Source organism: Petromyzon marinus, chromosome 14 (assembly GCF_048934315.1).
Source record: "Petromyzon marinus isolate PM22_M1 ecotype Great Lakes invasive population chromosome 14, UKy_Petmar_22M1.pri1.0, whole genome shotgun sequence".
NCBI classification, from domain to species: Eukaryota; Metazoa; Chordata; class Hyperoartia; order Petromyzontiformes; family Petromyzontidae; genus Petromyzon; species Petromyzon marinus.
Genome location: NC_133680.1, coordinates 1,510,182 through 1,526,109, shown reverse-complemented (window position 1 = coordinate 1,526,109; position 15,928 = coordinate 1,510,182). Strand labels below are relative to the sequence as shown.

Below are 15,928 nucleotides of genomic sequence, written 5' to 3'. Positions count from 1 at the left end.
GCTGTATATTCCAATTGGGTAATTGATGATGCAGGGGATGATGACGCTGTTGCTAGGGTGATGATGCTGTGAGTGATGCTGGGGATGATGCTGTTGCTAGGGTGATGGTGCTGTGAGTGATGCTGGGGATGATGCTGTTGCTAGGGTGATGATGCTGTGGGCGATGTAACTGTGGGTGATGCTGTGAGTGATGCTGGGGATGATGCTGTTGCTAGGGTGATGATGCTGTGAGTGATGCTGGGGATGATGCTGTTGCTAGGGTGATGATGCTGTGAGTGATGCTGGGGATGATGCTGTTGCTAGGGTGATGATGCTGTGGGCGATGGAACTGTGGGTGATGCTGTGAGTGATGCTGAGGATGATGCTGTTGCTAGGGTGATGATGCTGCGAGTGATGCTGGGGATGATGCTGTTGCTAGAGTGATGATGCTGGGGATGATGGTACCGTGGATGATGCTGAGTGATAGAACTGTGGGTGATGCTGTTGCTAGGGTGATGATGTTGTGGGTGATGATACTGCTGTGGGTGCTACCTCCAGAAATCGTGCAGGTGCATTCAGGAGCCAAAACTCAAGACGTGAGCCCAGAGTTACAAAAGGACAAATCTTTATTCTTTGAATTCCACGATAAAAAAATAACGTCAACTTTCCTTTCTCGTCTCTGATATTTACACGGATGGCGCACTAGAGGCGTTAAATTAAAACGAGCTGCCTTGGAACGCGCGGGGCGGTGCGGCACCACGACCCCTCTGCATGTACACACGCACTCGTGCAGCGTCACTCATAAATAAAAAATAAATTATCTCAAAGCCTGCAAACAGCTATTCCTTTTTAAAATACGGAACCGATAAATAAATACAAATATCTGTACAGTATATTGTGCACAAAATAAGACCCATCTTCTGGCGTTTCAGTGAAAAGCATCGCTGTGTTGTCGTTTGTTGTAAACACCGCTGCAACCAATCACGAGCATTGTCTCGGGGACTCATGGGGCGCGCTGAGTGGACAAACGGTGCAGTGTGCAGGCGGTGCAACTGCACCATAGACCCATGGACCAGGGGCTATGCCAACCTTGCCAACTGGGGCTATATTAGTCTGGGTGTCAATGCGAGTCTAAGAATCTCTATGTGAGCTATTGGTCTCCTATGCGAGTCTGTGTCTCTATGTGAGTCTGTCTCCATGTGAGTCTGTGTCTCCATGTGAGTCTGTGTCTCTTCCTTTAGTCGACGGGTCTCTATTGTGGCGTGGATATCGATTGTGCAGACAGTGCAATTGCACTGGGGCCCATGGGCCAGAGGGGCCCAAGATAAGAGTTTAGAATATTGGGGGAAATAGCACAGGAGTCCCATTCATTAAATTCCAGGCACCATTGCCATTGCCCTGGCTTGAGGGGTCAGATAGGTTTTGGGATTGAGGATTAACTTAGGAATTCTGGTGAGGGCTCGTGATTGGCTGCAGCGATGTGTCCTACAGCAGCGGTTGGTCGTCGTTTCACGCACACACACGATTGCGCCTATATCTCCGCGCGCCCGCAGTTGCATTGCTTGTGCTGAGCCCTGGCGAGGCAAGGGGGTCCGAAGGCAGACCGTGACGCTGGAGGCGTGGGCCCGGCTAGCCCACGGCCTCCACGTCACCCCCCCTCCTGGGGGGAGGGGGCCCATCCCAGCTTCCTTGGAAAGGAGAGACTCCTGGGCGGGCCCCGTCTTCTTGTGTGCACCCCCTTTGTCACTGGCACGTCCAATCCGAGCCAGTGCGGGGCCCTCACGGTACGGGCGGTGTTCCACTCTTTTCGGCGCCGAGCCAGACCCATGCCGTCGCGAGACATCTGGGTCTGTCTCGGGGCCGAGCAGGGCAGGGGGACTAACGGTGCGTTTGTTGGGTGCGACGTCGGTCAGACGGTCAGTAACACCGAGGACGCGGCGTCGCCGGCTCGTCCGTCTGCGCGCGACGTCAGCGGCACGGCTCGGCCTCTCGCGGCGGAGGTGGAAAAACAGCCGGTTGGCTATCGAACCGCACGTGCGCGCCGAGCCGGCCTGGAAAAAGAGGTATTTGGGGTTCTGACCCTCTCCGAGAGCCCCCCCAGGCGAATCGAGTCGTGTGCCCGACCACCGGAGCCAGTTCATTGGAAGACCTTGCCCGTGGCGGGGGGAGGGTCACGTCCGCCCACCGGCGAGCGAGCCGGCGGGCGGGAGGTAGTGTAGAGGCAGCGGGGTCCGCTGCGTCAGAGCTCCCCCCCTCACAGCTCCAGGCTCTCCTTGCTCGAGCTCGTGCTGGACTGGTCGCGCTTGGCGAGCGGCAGCGCCGGCTCCCCCTCGCTCTCCGACTCGGCGAGCCACGGGTGAGCGAGGATCTCGTCGAGCAACGGCCGCTCGGACGGGCGCACGTTGAGGCACGCGCGGATAAGCTCTTGGCATTCTGGCGACGGCAGAGGGGAAGGGAGGAGGAGTGTCAGCTGTGTCGAGCAGGGGTAAAGATACATCCGAACGCGTTGCTCTCTAGAACTAAGCGTAGCCACTAACTCTTATTCAGCTATTCGAGTCATGACCACTGCCTCGAGCTTATTGCTGGAGTTTGTTATATATCTAAAATTTATTTTATTTTAAAATCAAAATCGTATCAATTATTTAACTGAAACTGATCCAGAGTGTGCTTGCCAAAAAAGTACAAATGTTGAAAATAATTATTGGTGTGGGAAGCCAATAAATAGGCCAATAGGGATTTTTTTTAATGTGTGGAGACGATAGGTGGCAGTGAGGAGGCTTTCATCCAGCAGTGGCTTGAACATGACCAATGATGTTGAACGACGATGACGATGCTGTGGTGATGACAATTTATTCTCCGCAACGATGCTAATGATGATGGTGATGGCGCGGCGCAAGAACGGTAGGGGGTGTGGTTCCTGCCCACACCTCTTCGTTCATTCATTCACTTGATCGATCGAACGGGCTTGCGGTGCAGTGCAGTGGGGCGGGTGTGTGTGGATGTGTGTGTGGGGGTAGTGTGGGTGTGTGTGTGGGTGTGTGGATGTGTGTGTGGATGTGTGTGTGGATGTGTGTGTGGGTGTGTGTGGGTGTGTGTGGGTGTGTGTGGATGTGTGTGTGGGTGTGTGTGTGTGGGTGTGTGTGGGTGTGTGTGTGTGGGTGTATGTGGATGTGTGTGTGGGTGTGTGTGGGTGTGTGTGTGTGTGGGTGTGTGTGTGGATATGTGTGGGTGTGTGGGTGTGTGTGTGGGGGTGCGTGGGTGTGTGTGGGGAGCTTTTCGGTCCGCCAGGGGGCGCTGCTGTCTCACCGGGGGACACGCGCTTCCTGAAGGCCACGTGCGCGCGCAGGATCTCCTCGTCGTGCTCGAAGGGGATGTCGCCGCACACCATGTCGTAGAGCAGCACGCCCAGGGACCACACGGCGGCCGAGCGGCCGTGGTAGCGGTGGTAGCGAATCCACTCGGGGGGGCTGTAGACGCGCGTGCCTGCACGGGGAGAGAGGGCGGGGAGGCAACGTGGTCACGCTCGGCTCGGAACATTCATCCATCAGTCTTCATCGGCAGCACGAGCAGCGGCGGCGGCAACGCTGGCGGTAGTAGTGGTGGTGGTAGCAGCAATAGCAGCTGCAGCGTAGCCCCAGCCATGCAGTATGCACACCGGCACCACGACCAGCAGCGGTGGAATCAGCACCACGACCAGCAGCGGCATCGCCGCCACGTGGTTTTTTTTCATTGATTCGGCGCGAAGCGCGGGAAGACCGCCCGCCCCGTACCCAGCCCCGTCCCACCCACCCAGACCCCCCCCCCCATCCCCGCACCCTGCGACCCCACCCCCAATCCTCCGCACCCCTCGCACTCCTCTCTTGCTCCCGCCAAGCCATCTCCTCTCCCCATCCTCCGCCCCTCTCGCCCCCCACCTCAAGGAAGGATCGGAGCGCCCTCCGCCAGCCAACGCTGCGACGGCTCTCGAACCACGACCCCCGCCCTACCCCAGCAGAGCGACCACCCTCCTGCAACCACCCCACCCCCCTGCTCACCGTCAAAGTCGGTGTAGACCGTGTCCTTGAGCAGGGCGCCCGAGCCGAAGTCGATGAGCTTGAGCTCTCCTCTCTTGAGGTCGACGAGGATATTCTCGTCCTTGAGGTCGCGGTGCAGGACCCCGCAGGCGTGGCAGTGCCGCACCGCCTCCACCACCTGGCGGAAGAAGCCTCTCGCCACGGACTCGGCCAGGGCGCCGCGCTCGGTGATGAAGTCGAAGAGGTCCCGCGCCGCCTCGGGCCTCTCCATGATGAGCACGAAGCTGTCGGCTCTCTCGAACCAGTCGAGCAGGCGGATGACGCCGGCGCACGGAGAGGCGCCCGCCTGCAGCACCTTCTTCATGAGCACCACCTCGAGCGGGACGAGCGCGCCGCTCGGCTGCGGGACAGAAGCAGGGGGCTGGGTGTTAGTCGGGGTGCACGGTGTGCGCGCGTGTGTGATTGTGTGTGCAGGGTGTGGTGCTGCGTTACAGGGTTAGGTGGGTACACGCAGGATACTTGGTTGTAAGGTTCGTGTAGGGTGCAATGGTGCAGGGTGCAATGCGGGTTTTTTTGTGTGTCGCGGGGTGCAATGCTCTGGGTGCGGTGCTAACAGAATGAGTGAGCGGTGCAGGCGCGGGACGCGCGTGGTGCAAGGGCGTGGTGCGGGGAGTGTTTTAGGCGGGGTGCGAGGGGTCGTCGCCTGTGCAGCGCTGCAGGACGTCGGGGTGCGGAATGCTCTGCGCAGGGTGTGTTTGTGTAGCGTTCAGTGTGTGTGTGTGTAGTAGGGTGCAGGGTATCGGGGTGCAGGGTGTCGAGGTGCAGGGTGCGCTCACCAGTTGCCCCCACTCCGTGACCCGGTCTTTGCCCACGTGTTTGATCGCGACCTGCGGGAGAGGCACGGGGGGGACGCGCAGCGGTCAGTGACCGGACAGGGCACACGCGCCGGCAGGCTTGGGGGTGTGGGGGGGGGGCTTGGGGGTCATGAGGTTTACAGCTGAGGCTGAGCCACAGGAGCATGGGCACGTCTAGGGGTCACACGTAAGTGTTTGGGGCAAATTTAGGAATTAGGGGGTAGATTAGTGGTTACGATTAGACTCGGGGTTATGGGGAGATTATAGGCTAGGGATATATTATGGGCTAGGGGTAGATGAGGGTCTCGGGGTAGATGGGGGTCTAGGGGTAGATGAGGGTCTAGGGGTAGATGAGGGTCTAGGGGTAGATGAGGGTCTAAGGGTCTAGGGGTAGATGAGGGTCTAGGGGTAGATGAGGGTCTAGGGTAGATGAGGGTCTAGGGGTAGATGAGGGGCTAGGGATATATTATGGGCTAGGGGTAGATGAGGGTCTAGGGGTAGATGAGGGGCTAGGGGTAGATGAGGGGCTAGGGGTAGATGAGGGGCTAGGGGTAGATGAGGGTCTAGATGAGGGGTGCCGTACCGGGAGGTTGTCGCTGAGTCGCACGCCCTCGTAGACGGTGCCAAATCCACCGCTGCCGAGCACCGCGCCCACGCGGTACAGCTTCTCCAGACTCTCCCGCTCCCGGCCTGAAAACGTGGAGAGGACGCGTCAGTGGGGAAGTAGGGGGTGTCGGGGAACCACGGGCAAGAGGAGAGGGGACTCGGAGAGGGGACCCGGGCGGTGAGAGGAGGCGAGGGGGGGACCCGGAGCGGCAGCGATGACGGCGAATCATGACTCACGGTGTAGGCGTGGTGGTGGTGGTGATGAGAATAACGATGGTGGTGGTGGTGATGGTGACGATGTCAATGGTGATGGGAGTGATGGTTACGGTGACGATGTCAATGGTGATAATGACGATTTTGAATCATGATTATGATGATGCGGATAATGTATTCCTCTCGTGGATTCTTCCGCTTGATGATGATGGGGTTTGATGATGATGGGAGTTGATGATGATGAAGACTTTGACGATGATGGTACTCACTGTGATTAATCTGCAGCTTGCCGGGTAAGTCCACGGTGGCAGGCGAGCACATGTGCGCTAAAGTTCCGATTTTTTTCGACAGCAGCATGGTCTATCCCCAGCCGGTGCAGACGAAAATGAAGAGGAGGGAGGAAGATGGCGAGAGGATGGTGGACGAGGTAGCACGAGGCGATTAGATCGCGAGTACCGAGGAGGTGATTTGAACACCACGCGAAGGTTCCGTGCCGTCCCGCCGTTAGTGTCTACAGTGTCTCGGCGTCGTCTCCTCTGCGTGCTCGCGTCTCGGTGTCGCCGCGTCTCTGTGAGGCATCCCGCTCTCACACGCCCCCTCATATAAACACCGCCACGGTCCAATCAGAGAGCGCAGGCACCTCCCCCCCCCCACCCCCCTCGCAATCCCCTAGCGCCAGCACCCCCCCCCACCACCGCCACCCTCCGCGGAGGGGAAATCCTCTGGCGTGGGTGGGAGGAGGCGAGAAACGAGGGGGGAGGGAGGGAGGGGGGCGGGGAGAGGAGCACCGCATGCCGAGAATTCTCGCGTCTCAGTCCAGTACCACTCAAACAAATGAGTGGTCGGAAGGGATTTGTATGTATTGAAGGAAAGGGGGGGTGCTGGGGGGGGGGCTTCACGGAGTTCCCCCCCCCCTTCAAGGCCCCCTCCGAAACCTTTGGGTCCCCCACTTCTACCTCCCCCACCACACCCGCCTGGCGTTGCGCACCCCCGAAACTGAGGATGATGACGCGGGTTGTGTTTTGATGAGGCGCCTCGGCCCAGCGCTCCGAGCGGCGGAGCAGAGTGACTCATGCTCACTCTCGCATCGCTGTTCGTCAGCGCCGTCGTCATCCACTTCTTCACTCTCATCGCTACCATCGTCACCTCGTCACGGTTGTCTCATCGTCACCGTCATTACAACAGCAGCATCATAGCATCGTGGTAAATCGTCACAGCATTGGCATAATCGGCATCACATGACTCTTGTGATGTTAGCACCGCTTCAACATGTCATCATAACATCATCAGCACAAAGGAATGCCATCATCATAGCCATCACATCATCAGCTATCACATCATCATCATTCCTATTATCGTCATCAATATGACATCATATATAATCATCATCATGGCCATCACGTGATAAACATACCATCATCACCGCATCATTATCATCATCATACAATAATCAGCACCGCACACATACTGTCGTCATCACAGCATTATCATCAGTATCATGTGAACATTCATTCATCATAACAGCATGATCATCATCATATCAACATAAAATCGTCATCACAATAGCAGTGAGCGCTGTGCGCCGCCTGTGCGTTCCGTAGTAACTTTTGCTCAAAGTCAGCCGAGTCACTTATTGACAAGAACTCGCCTCTGCGGCCAGGGTCAAACTTTCCCAAAGCGAGCGGGCAGCCACGTGCGCGACCCGAATTAGCAGCAGCAAATTCCCACGATTATTATGGGAAAGAAATCATAAACGAGAATCATAAACTCCCCCCCCCCATCCTTCCACCCCGTTTCCACCGAACTCCCCCTCTGCCACGTGCATGGGAACTCCACAGGCTGCTCACCCACCCAAAGACAAAGATCCCCCGTATAGCCTTGACCGATTGTTGGGGCAAGTGCGGTTAGCGAGCACACATGAAGCCTGGCATTGCACACGAGGGGGTGGGTGGCCAGCACAACGTCCGGTCGCCTTTTTGTCTCCTTAGCTGGCAATGTTTACGCATCGCAGCAGGTATTCATTTGAGGCTGAGTCGACCTAGGGAAGGGCTAGGGACTGGTTCAGATAATCGTCACTTGTGTTTGTGGCCGTGAGCGGGAATCGAACTCCAGTGGCCGGGTTCGTAGGACAACGCGCTAACTGCTACACTATGGCTCACCCCCCCCACCCTTTCACCCCTCCTGCCACCCCCCACACAGCCGCTTTACCCCCCACCGCCCCCACCCTTCGAACCGACCTCGCTGTGTCTTTATCATCAGAGCTCATCTCGTCCGCCAGATACTATTTTTATCCGGGCCTCTGAAGTGAGCAGCAGGTGAGCTCCCCACGTGCGGCCCTCGTGCACCACGAGGTAAGAACCCGGGGTCACGTGGGCTCTACACCCCCCCCCCGCACGCGCGGTGGGTCACGCGGGGACCCGTCCACACACGCAAGAGGTCAACTCGCTACACGCGGGGTTACCTGAGAACGGACCCCTATACACACGGCGGTCACGCGGGGGCCTCTACACATGGCTCTCCCTACATAGGGGATCACGCGGGATCACATACCTATATCCGGGACTCCCCTCCTTCTGGGGTCAAGCCTCGATCCCGATACACGAAGAGGGGGCAAGAGGTGATCGTCAACATGGGATCCATAAATCAGAATTTGTTTTTATGGTGGATGAATCCGATGAGCTACAAAGCTCTTTTTCACAGACGTCCAGTAGATACAGGGTCACGCGGGGACCCCTACACATGGCTCTCCCTATACAGAATACGGGGTCACGCGAGATCCCATATCTATGCCCGGGACTCCCCTCCGTAAGGTGTCAATCCTGAATCGCTATTCACGATGAGGGGGCAAGAGAGGGGATCGTGAATATAGGATCCCTATACACAGGGGTCATGCAGGGTCCTCTAAACACGACCCCAGCCCCGCCACAATAGGTAGGACCTTCACACGCGGGGTCAGGCGCAGTCAAACGGGGTCACAAGGGGGTTCCAAGGCATGGTAGCCCTCCACACGGTCTTCTTGTACACGGGGTCACGAGGGGTCACGTCGGGACTGCACGTATGGGACCCGGCAAGTGGGTTGCACACGGACCCCTGCTGCTGCTGCTCATGCAGAAAATTTTCCACTGCCCATGTCGCCTGTGCCGAGCACGTGGCAATTACACGGCATCCGCGAAGGCAAAGGTCCCCCGTGTAGCCTACACGGCGTTGCGGGGTAAGTGCTGTTAGCCAACATTTCTGATAGACCGGTACGGCTCACTAAGGGGTGGTGGTAACCAGGACCACGCCCGGCTGCCTTTGTCTTCCCAGTGCGGATGATAACCGTCGAAGAAAGACGAAAACAAAGCTCCCCCGTGTAGGCATGAAGAGTGTTCGGGCAAGTGGTGTTAGCCAAGGCCAATACGGTGCACGATGGGGTGGTGTGGCCAGGAGATGTACACACGTACATACATGTAAATACAAAGATCCACCGTATAGCCTCTCACAAAATGTTGGCGTAAGTGCTGTTCGCAAAAATAAACGCTTGGTATGACTGTGCAGTGGAGGCCAGACTTATCGGGGACTTGTACATCCTCCAAGATGCCAGGTCAGTGTGGAGGGTTAGGCCAAAATAACCTTCAGAGCTCCCTCTAAAGTAGAGGAGGCCCATCCGACACACGAGGCACAGACACGGGACACAGACACAGGGCATAAACACGGGACGCAGACACGAGACACAAACACGAGATCCTGACACGGCGGAGGTGACACATGAAGCCAAGCGAAGTCCACGTGGCTGTGTGTGGAATGAGGGGGGGGGGACGGGGGGAGGGGCACGCGGGATTCCCGCTGAAACCACCGCTGGAGCGTGGCAGCGTGCGGGATATTTGTGGTCAGATGTCACCGTGTGCGCGTGTTCGGTTCAACATCACTGCTGTTGTTGTACTCATTGTCAATGTGTGCTGGTGGTCCTCATCATCATCATCATTCGCACCACCATTTTCACGAACATAATGTATTAATAACTCTCATCGATCGTGTTGGGTGGGTGCCTTGGGGGGGGGGGGGTGGCAAGGTGGTTATGGGGAGGGGATTCGGTCAGCGTGGTTAAAGACGAGAGAGGGAGGGCGCCATCTAAATGCCACCACACGCATGGTGGCGAGTTTCTATATGAATGGAGTGGAGTTTGCCGCGCGCTTTCAAATGCACTTCTGCGGCCGTCTAGAACGCTCTTCTTTCCGATATTAGGAAGCCACTGGAGCTATGCACTTTTTAATCATCATCTAGATTGACAAAAATAATTTCTTTAGAACTGCTTGTTGCTGTGCTTAGTTTATTGTCCTTGCCCGCACCTCCGATTAGCACGGTTGGCTTAGTACAGTGCGAAAGAAGTTCAGCGTACGTCCATTTCATGACATCGATCCCGGTGCGCCTTCAGTGAATTCCCGAGGGTCGCCTCATCATCATCACCACCACCGTGTGCTTGGTGGCTTAAAGATAACGCGTTCTCTCTGTTTTCGTTTGCCACGTTGCCCACCCCCCCCCCCCCCCCCACAGTATTGATGTTAGCCATGAATACATTTTTTTTCGTGAGGACAGCGGTGCGAATTGTAATGATGGTGGTGACGATGATGAGTGCGTAACTCCACTCCGTCGTCGACTTCCGCACGACGGGAAGAGCTCACCACGGGACGTCTCGAGTCCCGCGATTCTCTCAACGGTGGCTTCCTTGTGAGTAGCTAGGAAGAGGAGACAGCGGTACGCCTCTAGCAACAGATCTCCGTGCGGGGCAGGTTGATGCGACGCACGCTCCTCGTGGCCATGGTAGCACGTGGAGGTCATGCCGCATCTTTCACTTGTGGGTCGGGTGGCCGCATCATCGCCTCTCCGTGCCTCGAGAGATGGAGAGTGAATCTGGCCCGGTTGAGGTGGTGATCAAAATGCACGTGGCTTTCTGTGACGCAGCCCTGCACAGTCATCAGCGAGGGTTGGTGGCTCACCGCACACAGAGGTTGGGAAACTCCCTTCCAGTGGACGTTGACGGGGAGCCGTACCCTGGCTCGACAGGAGAAGGCAGCACAGCAAGGGTAGACGAATCTCCATCTGTTTCCATTTGTACGGGGATGTTGTTGCCCCCTCGCGCATGGCGTGGGTTTTTTTCCGGGGTGCTCAGGTTTACTCCCACTTAATATCATAAGAATAATAATGACCTAATCACTAAATTGCGCTGAAAACATCTTCAAGTAAAGATTCCAATGAAGCAGCAGCAGGAACCCCTCTAAAAAAAAGAGTCCGACGATTCAGCGTGGCCATCCTGGATAACCAAGTCAATGCGAACCGCCGCTGAACGTTGCGTGAACGTTCGTGGTGGTGGTGACGCGCGTTTGCCAATTGCACAGAGACACCGAGGGTCTGGAGGAGCGGTGAGGAGCACGTGGATCGCTGCAAGCCGCGATCCGTGGGGTTGGCGAACGCAGAGCGACTGTGGGTGGGCGCAGCCAGTGGGGTTTGGTGGACTTGCCGTGCTCGACACGTGGCCGAGAAGGGATGGTGGGCGAGACTGGTGACGGAGTAGCAGGCTAAAGGAGGAGGAGGTGGTGGTGGTGGGGGGAGATGGAGCGATGGAATCAGTTCGTGTGTCGGAGCTCTCTGGGAGTTGCATCGTGAACGAGCCATCGGCGTTGTTGACGCGGCCTGACGAGGGTTTCATCCAGCAGTGGATATTTTGTTGGGGTTTTTCAATATTTCATCTAGATAATCCCTTGAGATGGAACATCTCATATTCTTAGCTCTTTCGGTAAAGTCACGTTGAAGGAAAACAATAAAATAATAAAATATATATAAAACAATAAAAATTCTCACGACGTTTCGACCATAACACAAACGGTCGTCATAAGGTGTGTCGGTTCGCATTAATTTATTTATTTTGAAAGGTGTATTTATTTATAAAAAAAACGTCAGTGCCACGCGCAGCGATTTGGCAGTTTATTTAGAAGGACTAGTCCATCTATGTTCTGAAAAGAGGAGGGGGGAGACGAAAAAATAATCCATGCTGTCTGAAAGCCACTGTAAGCGCGAACAATCAATTAAACCTGAAATGGTTTATCAAATCTTTCCAATGATTGCTAAGCCAGAATCCATCTTCTCGGTTGAAATTGTCTCTATGCTTGTATATGTGGATAGCCTCATGAACGAATCTCTCATGGTAGCCAGATGGCTTACAAATAACCTCTGTCTTGGAGAAGTCAATGTCATGTGAGCCTACTGAATTATAACAATGATCTGCCACGGCCGAGGTGTTGGTCCTACCGTGTTTAAGGTCTGCTTTGTGTTCACGAATGCGGTCCGAGACATGGCGTTTGGTTTCTCCAAAATAACTACTACCACAGAGGCAATTTAGTTTGTAGACACCAGGGTACTGTATGTCCGGAATCACATCTTTTACAGACGGAACCAGATCACGGATTTTACGTAATGTGTTGAAATGGACCTGGATATTGTGTTTATTCAAGTAGTTACATTGGATAAACCAAACGCCATGTCTCGGACCGCATTCGTGAACACAAAGCAGACCTTAAACACGGTAGGACCAACACCTCGTCCGTGGCAGATCATTGTTATAATTCAGTAGGCTCACATGACATTGACTTCTCCAAGACAGAGGTTATTTGTAAGCCATCTGGCTACCATGAGAGATTCGTTCATGAGGCTATCCACATATACAAGCATAGAGACAATTTCAATCGAGAAGATGGATTCTGGCTTAGAAATCATTGGAAAGATTTGATAAACCATTTCAGGTCTTAATTGATTGTTCACGCTTACAGTGGCTTTCAGATAGCATACATTAATTTTTCGTCTCCGCCCTCGTCTTTTCAGAACATAGATGGACTAGTCCTTCTAAATAAACTGCCAAATCGCTGCACGTAGCGCTGACGTTTTTTTTATAAATAAATACACCGTTTAAAAATAAATAAATTAATGCGAACCGACACACCTTATGACGACCGTTTGTGTTATGGTCGAAACGTCGTGAGAATTTTTATTGTTTTATATATATTTTATTATTTTATTGTTTTCCTTCAACGTGACTTTACCGGAAGAGCTAAGAATATGAATTACTGCAGTCACGAAAGCTTTAAATCAAAATGGAACATCTCGTTTGGCAATATGTGTGCAGGCTGGCATTTAACATGTGCATAGCAAAAAAAACCGCGTACACAGAATCAGAATTTTATTTAGACTGCAAGAGGAATCCGATGAGCTATAAAGCTCCTTTTCACAGATGTCCAGTAGATGAAAGCACACGTTGAATCTGTAATGGATATAGTTTTAATGCATTCAATGAATATCACCCACACAGCGACCCCCCCATATAGTCCTAACAGATTGTTGGGGCAAGCACCCGTGAAGGCCGCTACGGCACACGAGGGGCGGAGGGTGGGCAACACCACACCCGGCCACTCCCCAGTGTCAATGTTTTTCCACGTTGCATCAGGTACTCATTTGAGGCTGAGTCGACCTAAGCTAGGCTCAGAACTGGTTCAGATAATCCATCGTCACTGGTGTTGGTGGCCGTGAGGGCGAGCTAACCACTGCGCCACCGCTCTGCACGCTGGCGGCACGAGTGGGTGTGAGCGGGAGATGTTGAAGCGGACCTGGAAATAAACATTCAACACCATCATCACCATTATCACACTTATCATTACCACCGCATTATCATCAACATTGCCACCATCACCAATATCATAAGCACAATCAGCATCATCACAATTATCACCACTATTATTATGATCACCATCACCACCATCATCATTATCTCCATGATTTTCAATCAACGCCACCTTTGTCATCAACATCAGCACCGCCATTATCAATATTACCATTATCTCTATGATCACCACCACCATCATCACCGCCATAATCACCACCTGCCCATGCATTCGAGGAATCCTCCGTGGAGCTGCACGCGGCACGTGGCAGCCGGGCGCCACGGCGCATGAGCGAAACAGCAGCGAACTCTGTCCCGCTGCGATCATCACGGCGCTGTGCCGGGTGTTGCATGCGGTGGGGTGGGGGTGTGGAGGTGTTGAGGGTGACACGGGCGTGGTGAGAGCGTGGCGACCGCGTGGCGGGGTGCCGGACGCGCCGTCCACGGGGGTCGGGAGTCTGGGCCGCCTCTGTCCGGTCCCCGAGGGACACGGGGTCCCCGGCGCGCGCGACCGTGCGGGTGCCGTGCCGCCGCCCTTTGTTGTCTGTCAAGAACGAGTGGGGGGGGGGTCACGCGAGGGTACTCGTGGGTAGGAGTCCGCGTGTGACCCTGTTTGAGGTCCAGGCACGAGGAGCCTCCCACCACCGCACTCGGGACCTCCCCCCCCCCGCCAAGTAGCAATCATCTCCTTGAACCCCCAACTTCCCATCTACCCACCATCCCTCTATCCAAGTCCCCGCTCCTCGAGTGTTTAGTTAAGCCGAGACAAGTAGCACAGGATGGACGGTCAGGGGAGTCATCATCGTCATTATCAGCCGTGATCAATCCACTGCTGGATCAAGGCCACCCCAAGCTTCCCAAAACATTGTCTCGTCCGTGCTGTGTTCAACCGTTCTGGAGAGATGTCCCACAACTTGGTACTCGTTTTAAGAACCCCGAAGAGATGATAGGGAAGCCGCGCGGGCTCACGACCCCACCACGGCCGTGTCTAAGCCGAGAGTTTGTGACTCGACTCACAGCCACTTCACTCACCGTTTCCTCCACCCGTGATGAGGGCGCGGTGTGATCACTCACCGCTCCGTCTCATCCACCACACTGTGCTGAACCACCCACCCACTCACTCGCTCACCCACCCGCTCGCCCGCCCACCCACCTGCTCGCCCATCCACCTGCTCGCCCACCCACCCGCCCACTCGCCCACCCACCCACTCGCTCGCCCACCCACCCACCCACTCGCTCGCCCACCCACCCACCCACTCGCCCACTCGCTCGCCCACACACCCACCCACTCGCTCACCCACACACCCACCCACTCGCTCACCCACCCGCTCACTCGCTCACACACCACACTAAGTCACAACAACGCACTCTCCCACACACCGCCACACTGCAGTTCACCTCACTTCCCTCTTCGACTCATTCTGCCCAGGCTCGTATAATAAATAACCTCGCTCAATTCAATACGCGTGTTTACACTCTTATCTGTTGCGACGTCCATAGTAGTGCTGTTTCTTGCTGGCCGCTTCATGTTTTTGTGGTCCTCTGGGCGCTGTTGCTCAGCAACTGTTAGATAAAAACAGAGTCACCCGGGAGAGTGGCGATGAATCGACGAATCGATCCATTTCGATCGTTTTGGCTGGGGATGTGCGCAGGTTATCTAACTGCTGCTGTTATCTAACTGCTACTATTAGGTAATATAAAAAAAAAACTGTTAATCGGGCGACATATTTTAAATAATAATTCTCATCGGGGCCCCAAGGTGTGAAGTCTAAAGTCCAACCCTCATTCTCCACTCTAATTTTCTCTTTGGCCTCTGTGTGTTCTCTGAAGGGCCATTGCCCGAAACGTCGCCCGTATATTTATTTATTTTAAGGTTAATGTGTTGAGTTTGCCTGTGTGTGCGTGTTCGGGGGGGGGGGTGTTCATTTGAGCGGTGGCGCAATGATTAGCACACTCCTGTCATAAAGCCGTCAACCTGAGTTCGATTCCCTGCCAGAGTTAACATGAGTGAGCGAGTGACATACAGTATATACACACATGCAGTCTATATATAGACCGGTCGTGGTGCTTCACCTAAAACTACTGCGAAGACCGACACCACATGGGAGGGTGTGGGAGGCCTTCATCCAGCAGTGGATTGATATCGCGCGCAACATTCATTACGAATGCGCCGCTGCCCTCGTCAGCTGACAGTGGCGGTGGTGCTGAGTGATGGCATCTGTTCGTGTACTGGGTTACGTAACAACGACCCCGCTGATCTGTCTGCACAGTCCCCCCCACCCACCCACCGCTACACCCCCCTCCGTGCCCCCTCATACCGCCCCCTCCCCAGCAATGGGCTCGTAATGGCTTTAATTGTGGTGACGCCACCCGCGTGATTAGCCACAATGAGACCCATAAACACTCGCGCCTTTGTGAGCGCGCGGCGGGCCCTCCCTCGTCTCTCTCCTGACTCCAATCAGCAATGCCGCTCGCAGGACGTGACCTTGGCGAGGCATGGGGCGAGGATAGCGGGGTGGGGATGGGGGAAGAGGCCCGCAGGGGTCCAGGACCACGTGCGGAGGAGAGAGGGAGAG

General features: G+C 55.1%; 1 protein-coding gene across 1 annotated transcript; it reads right to left on the bottom strand.

The window, feature by feature from the left end:
* Positions 1-587: 587 nt before the first annotated feature.
* Positions 588-6,251, bottom strand: LOC116942477 (serine/threonine-protein kinase pim-3). Its single transcript, XM_032954456.2, has 6 exons — positions 5,935-6,251; positions 5,430-5,536; positions 4,829-4,879; positions 4,014-4,392; positions 3,286-3,462; positions 588-2,412 (listed from the first exon to the last, which is right to left on the bottom strand). Exons 1-6 carry the CDS (start codon positions 6,020-6,022, stop codon positions 2,234-2,236), a joined length of 981 nt encoding a protein of 326 aa, XP_032810347.1. The 5' UTR covers positions 6,023-6,251; the 3' UTR covers positions 588-2,233.
* Positions 6,252-15,928: the final 9,677 nt, after the last annotated feature.

What these genes read in the sequence shown, in the direction of transcription:
- LOC116942477 (XM_032954456.2), bottom strand. Translation starts at nt 6,022, where the DNA reads ATGCTGCTGTCGAAAAAAATCGGAACTTTAGCGCACATGTGCTCGCCT. An exon ending in CAAGCTGCAGATTAATCACA is followed by an intron (nt 5,537 to 5,934) that starts GTGAGTACCATC and finishes CCACGTTTTCAG; the next exon opens with GCCGGGAGCGGGAGAGTCTG. An exon ending in TCACGGAGTGGGGGCAACTG is followed by an intron (nt 4,393 to 4,828) that starts GTGAGCGCACCC and finishes TCTGTCCCGCAG; the next exon opens with CCGAGCGGCGCGCTCGTCCC.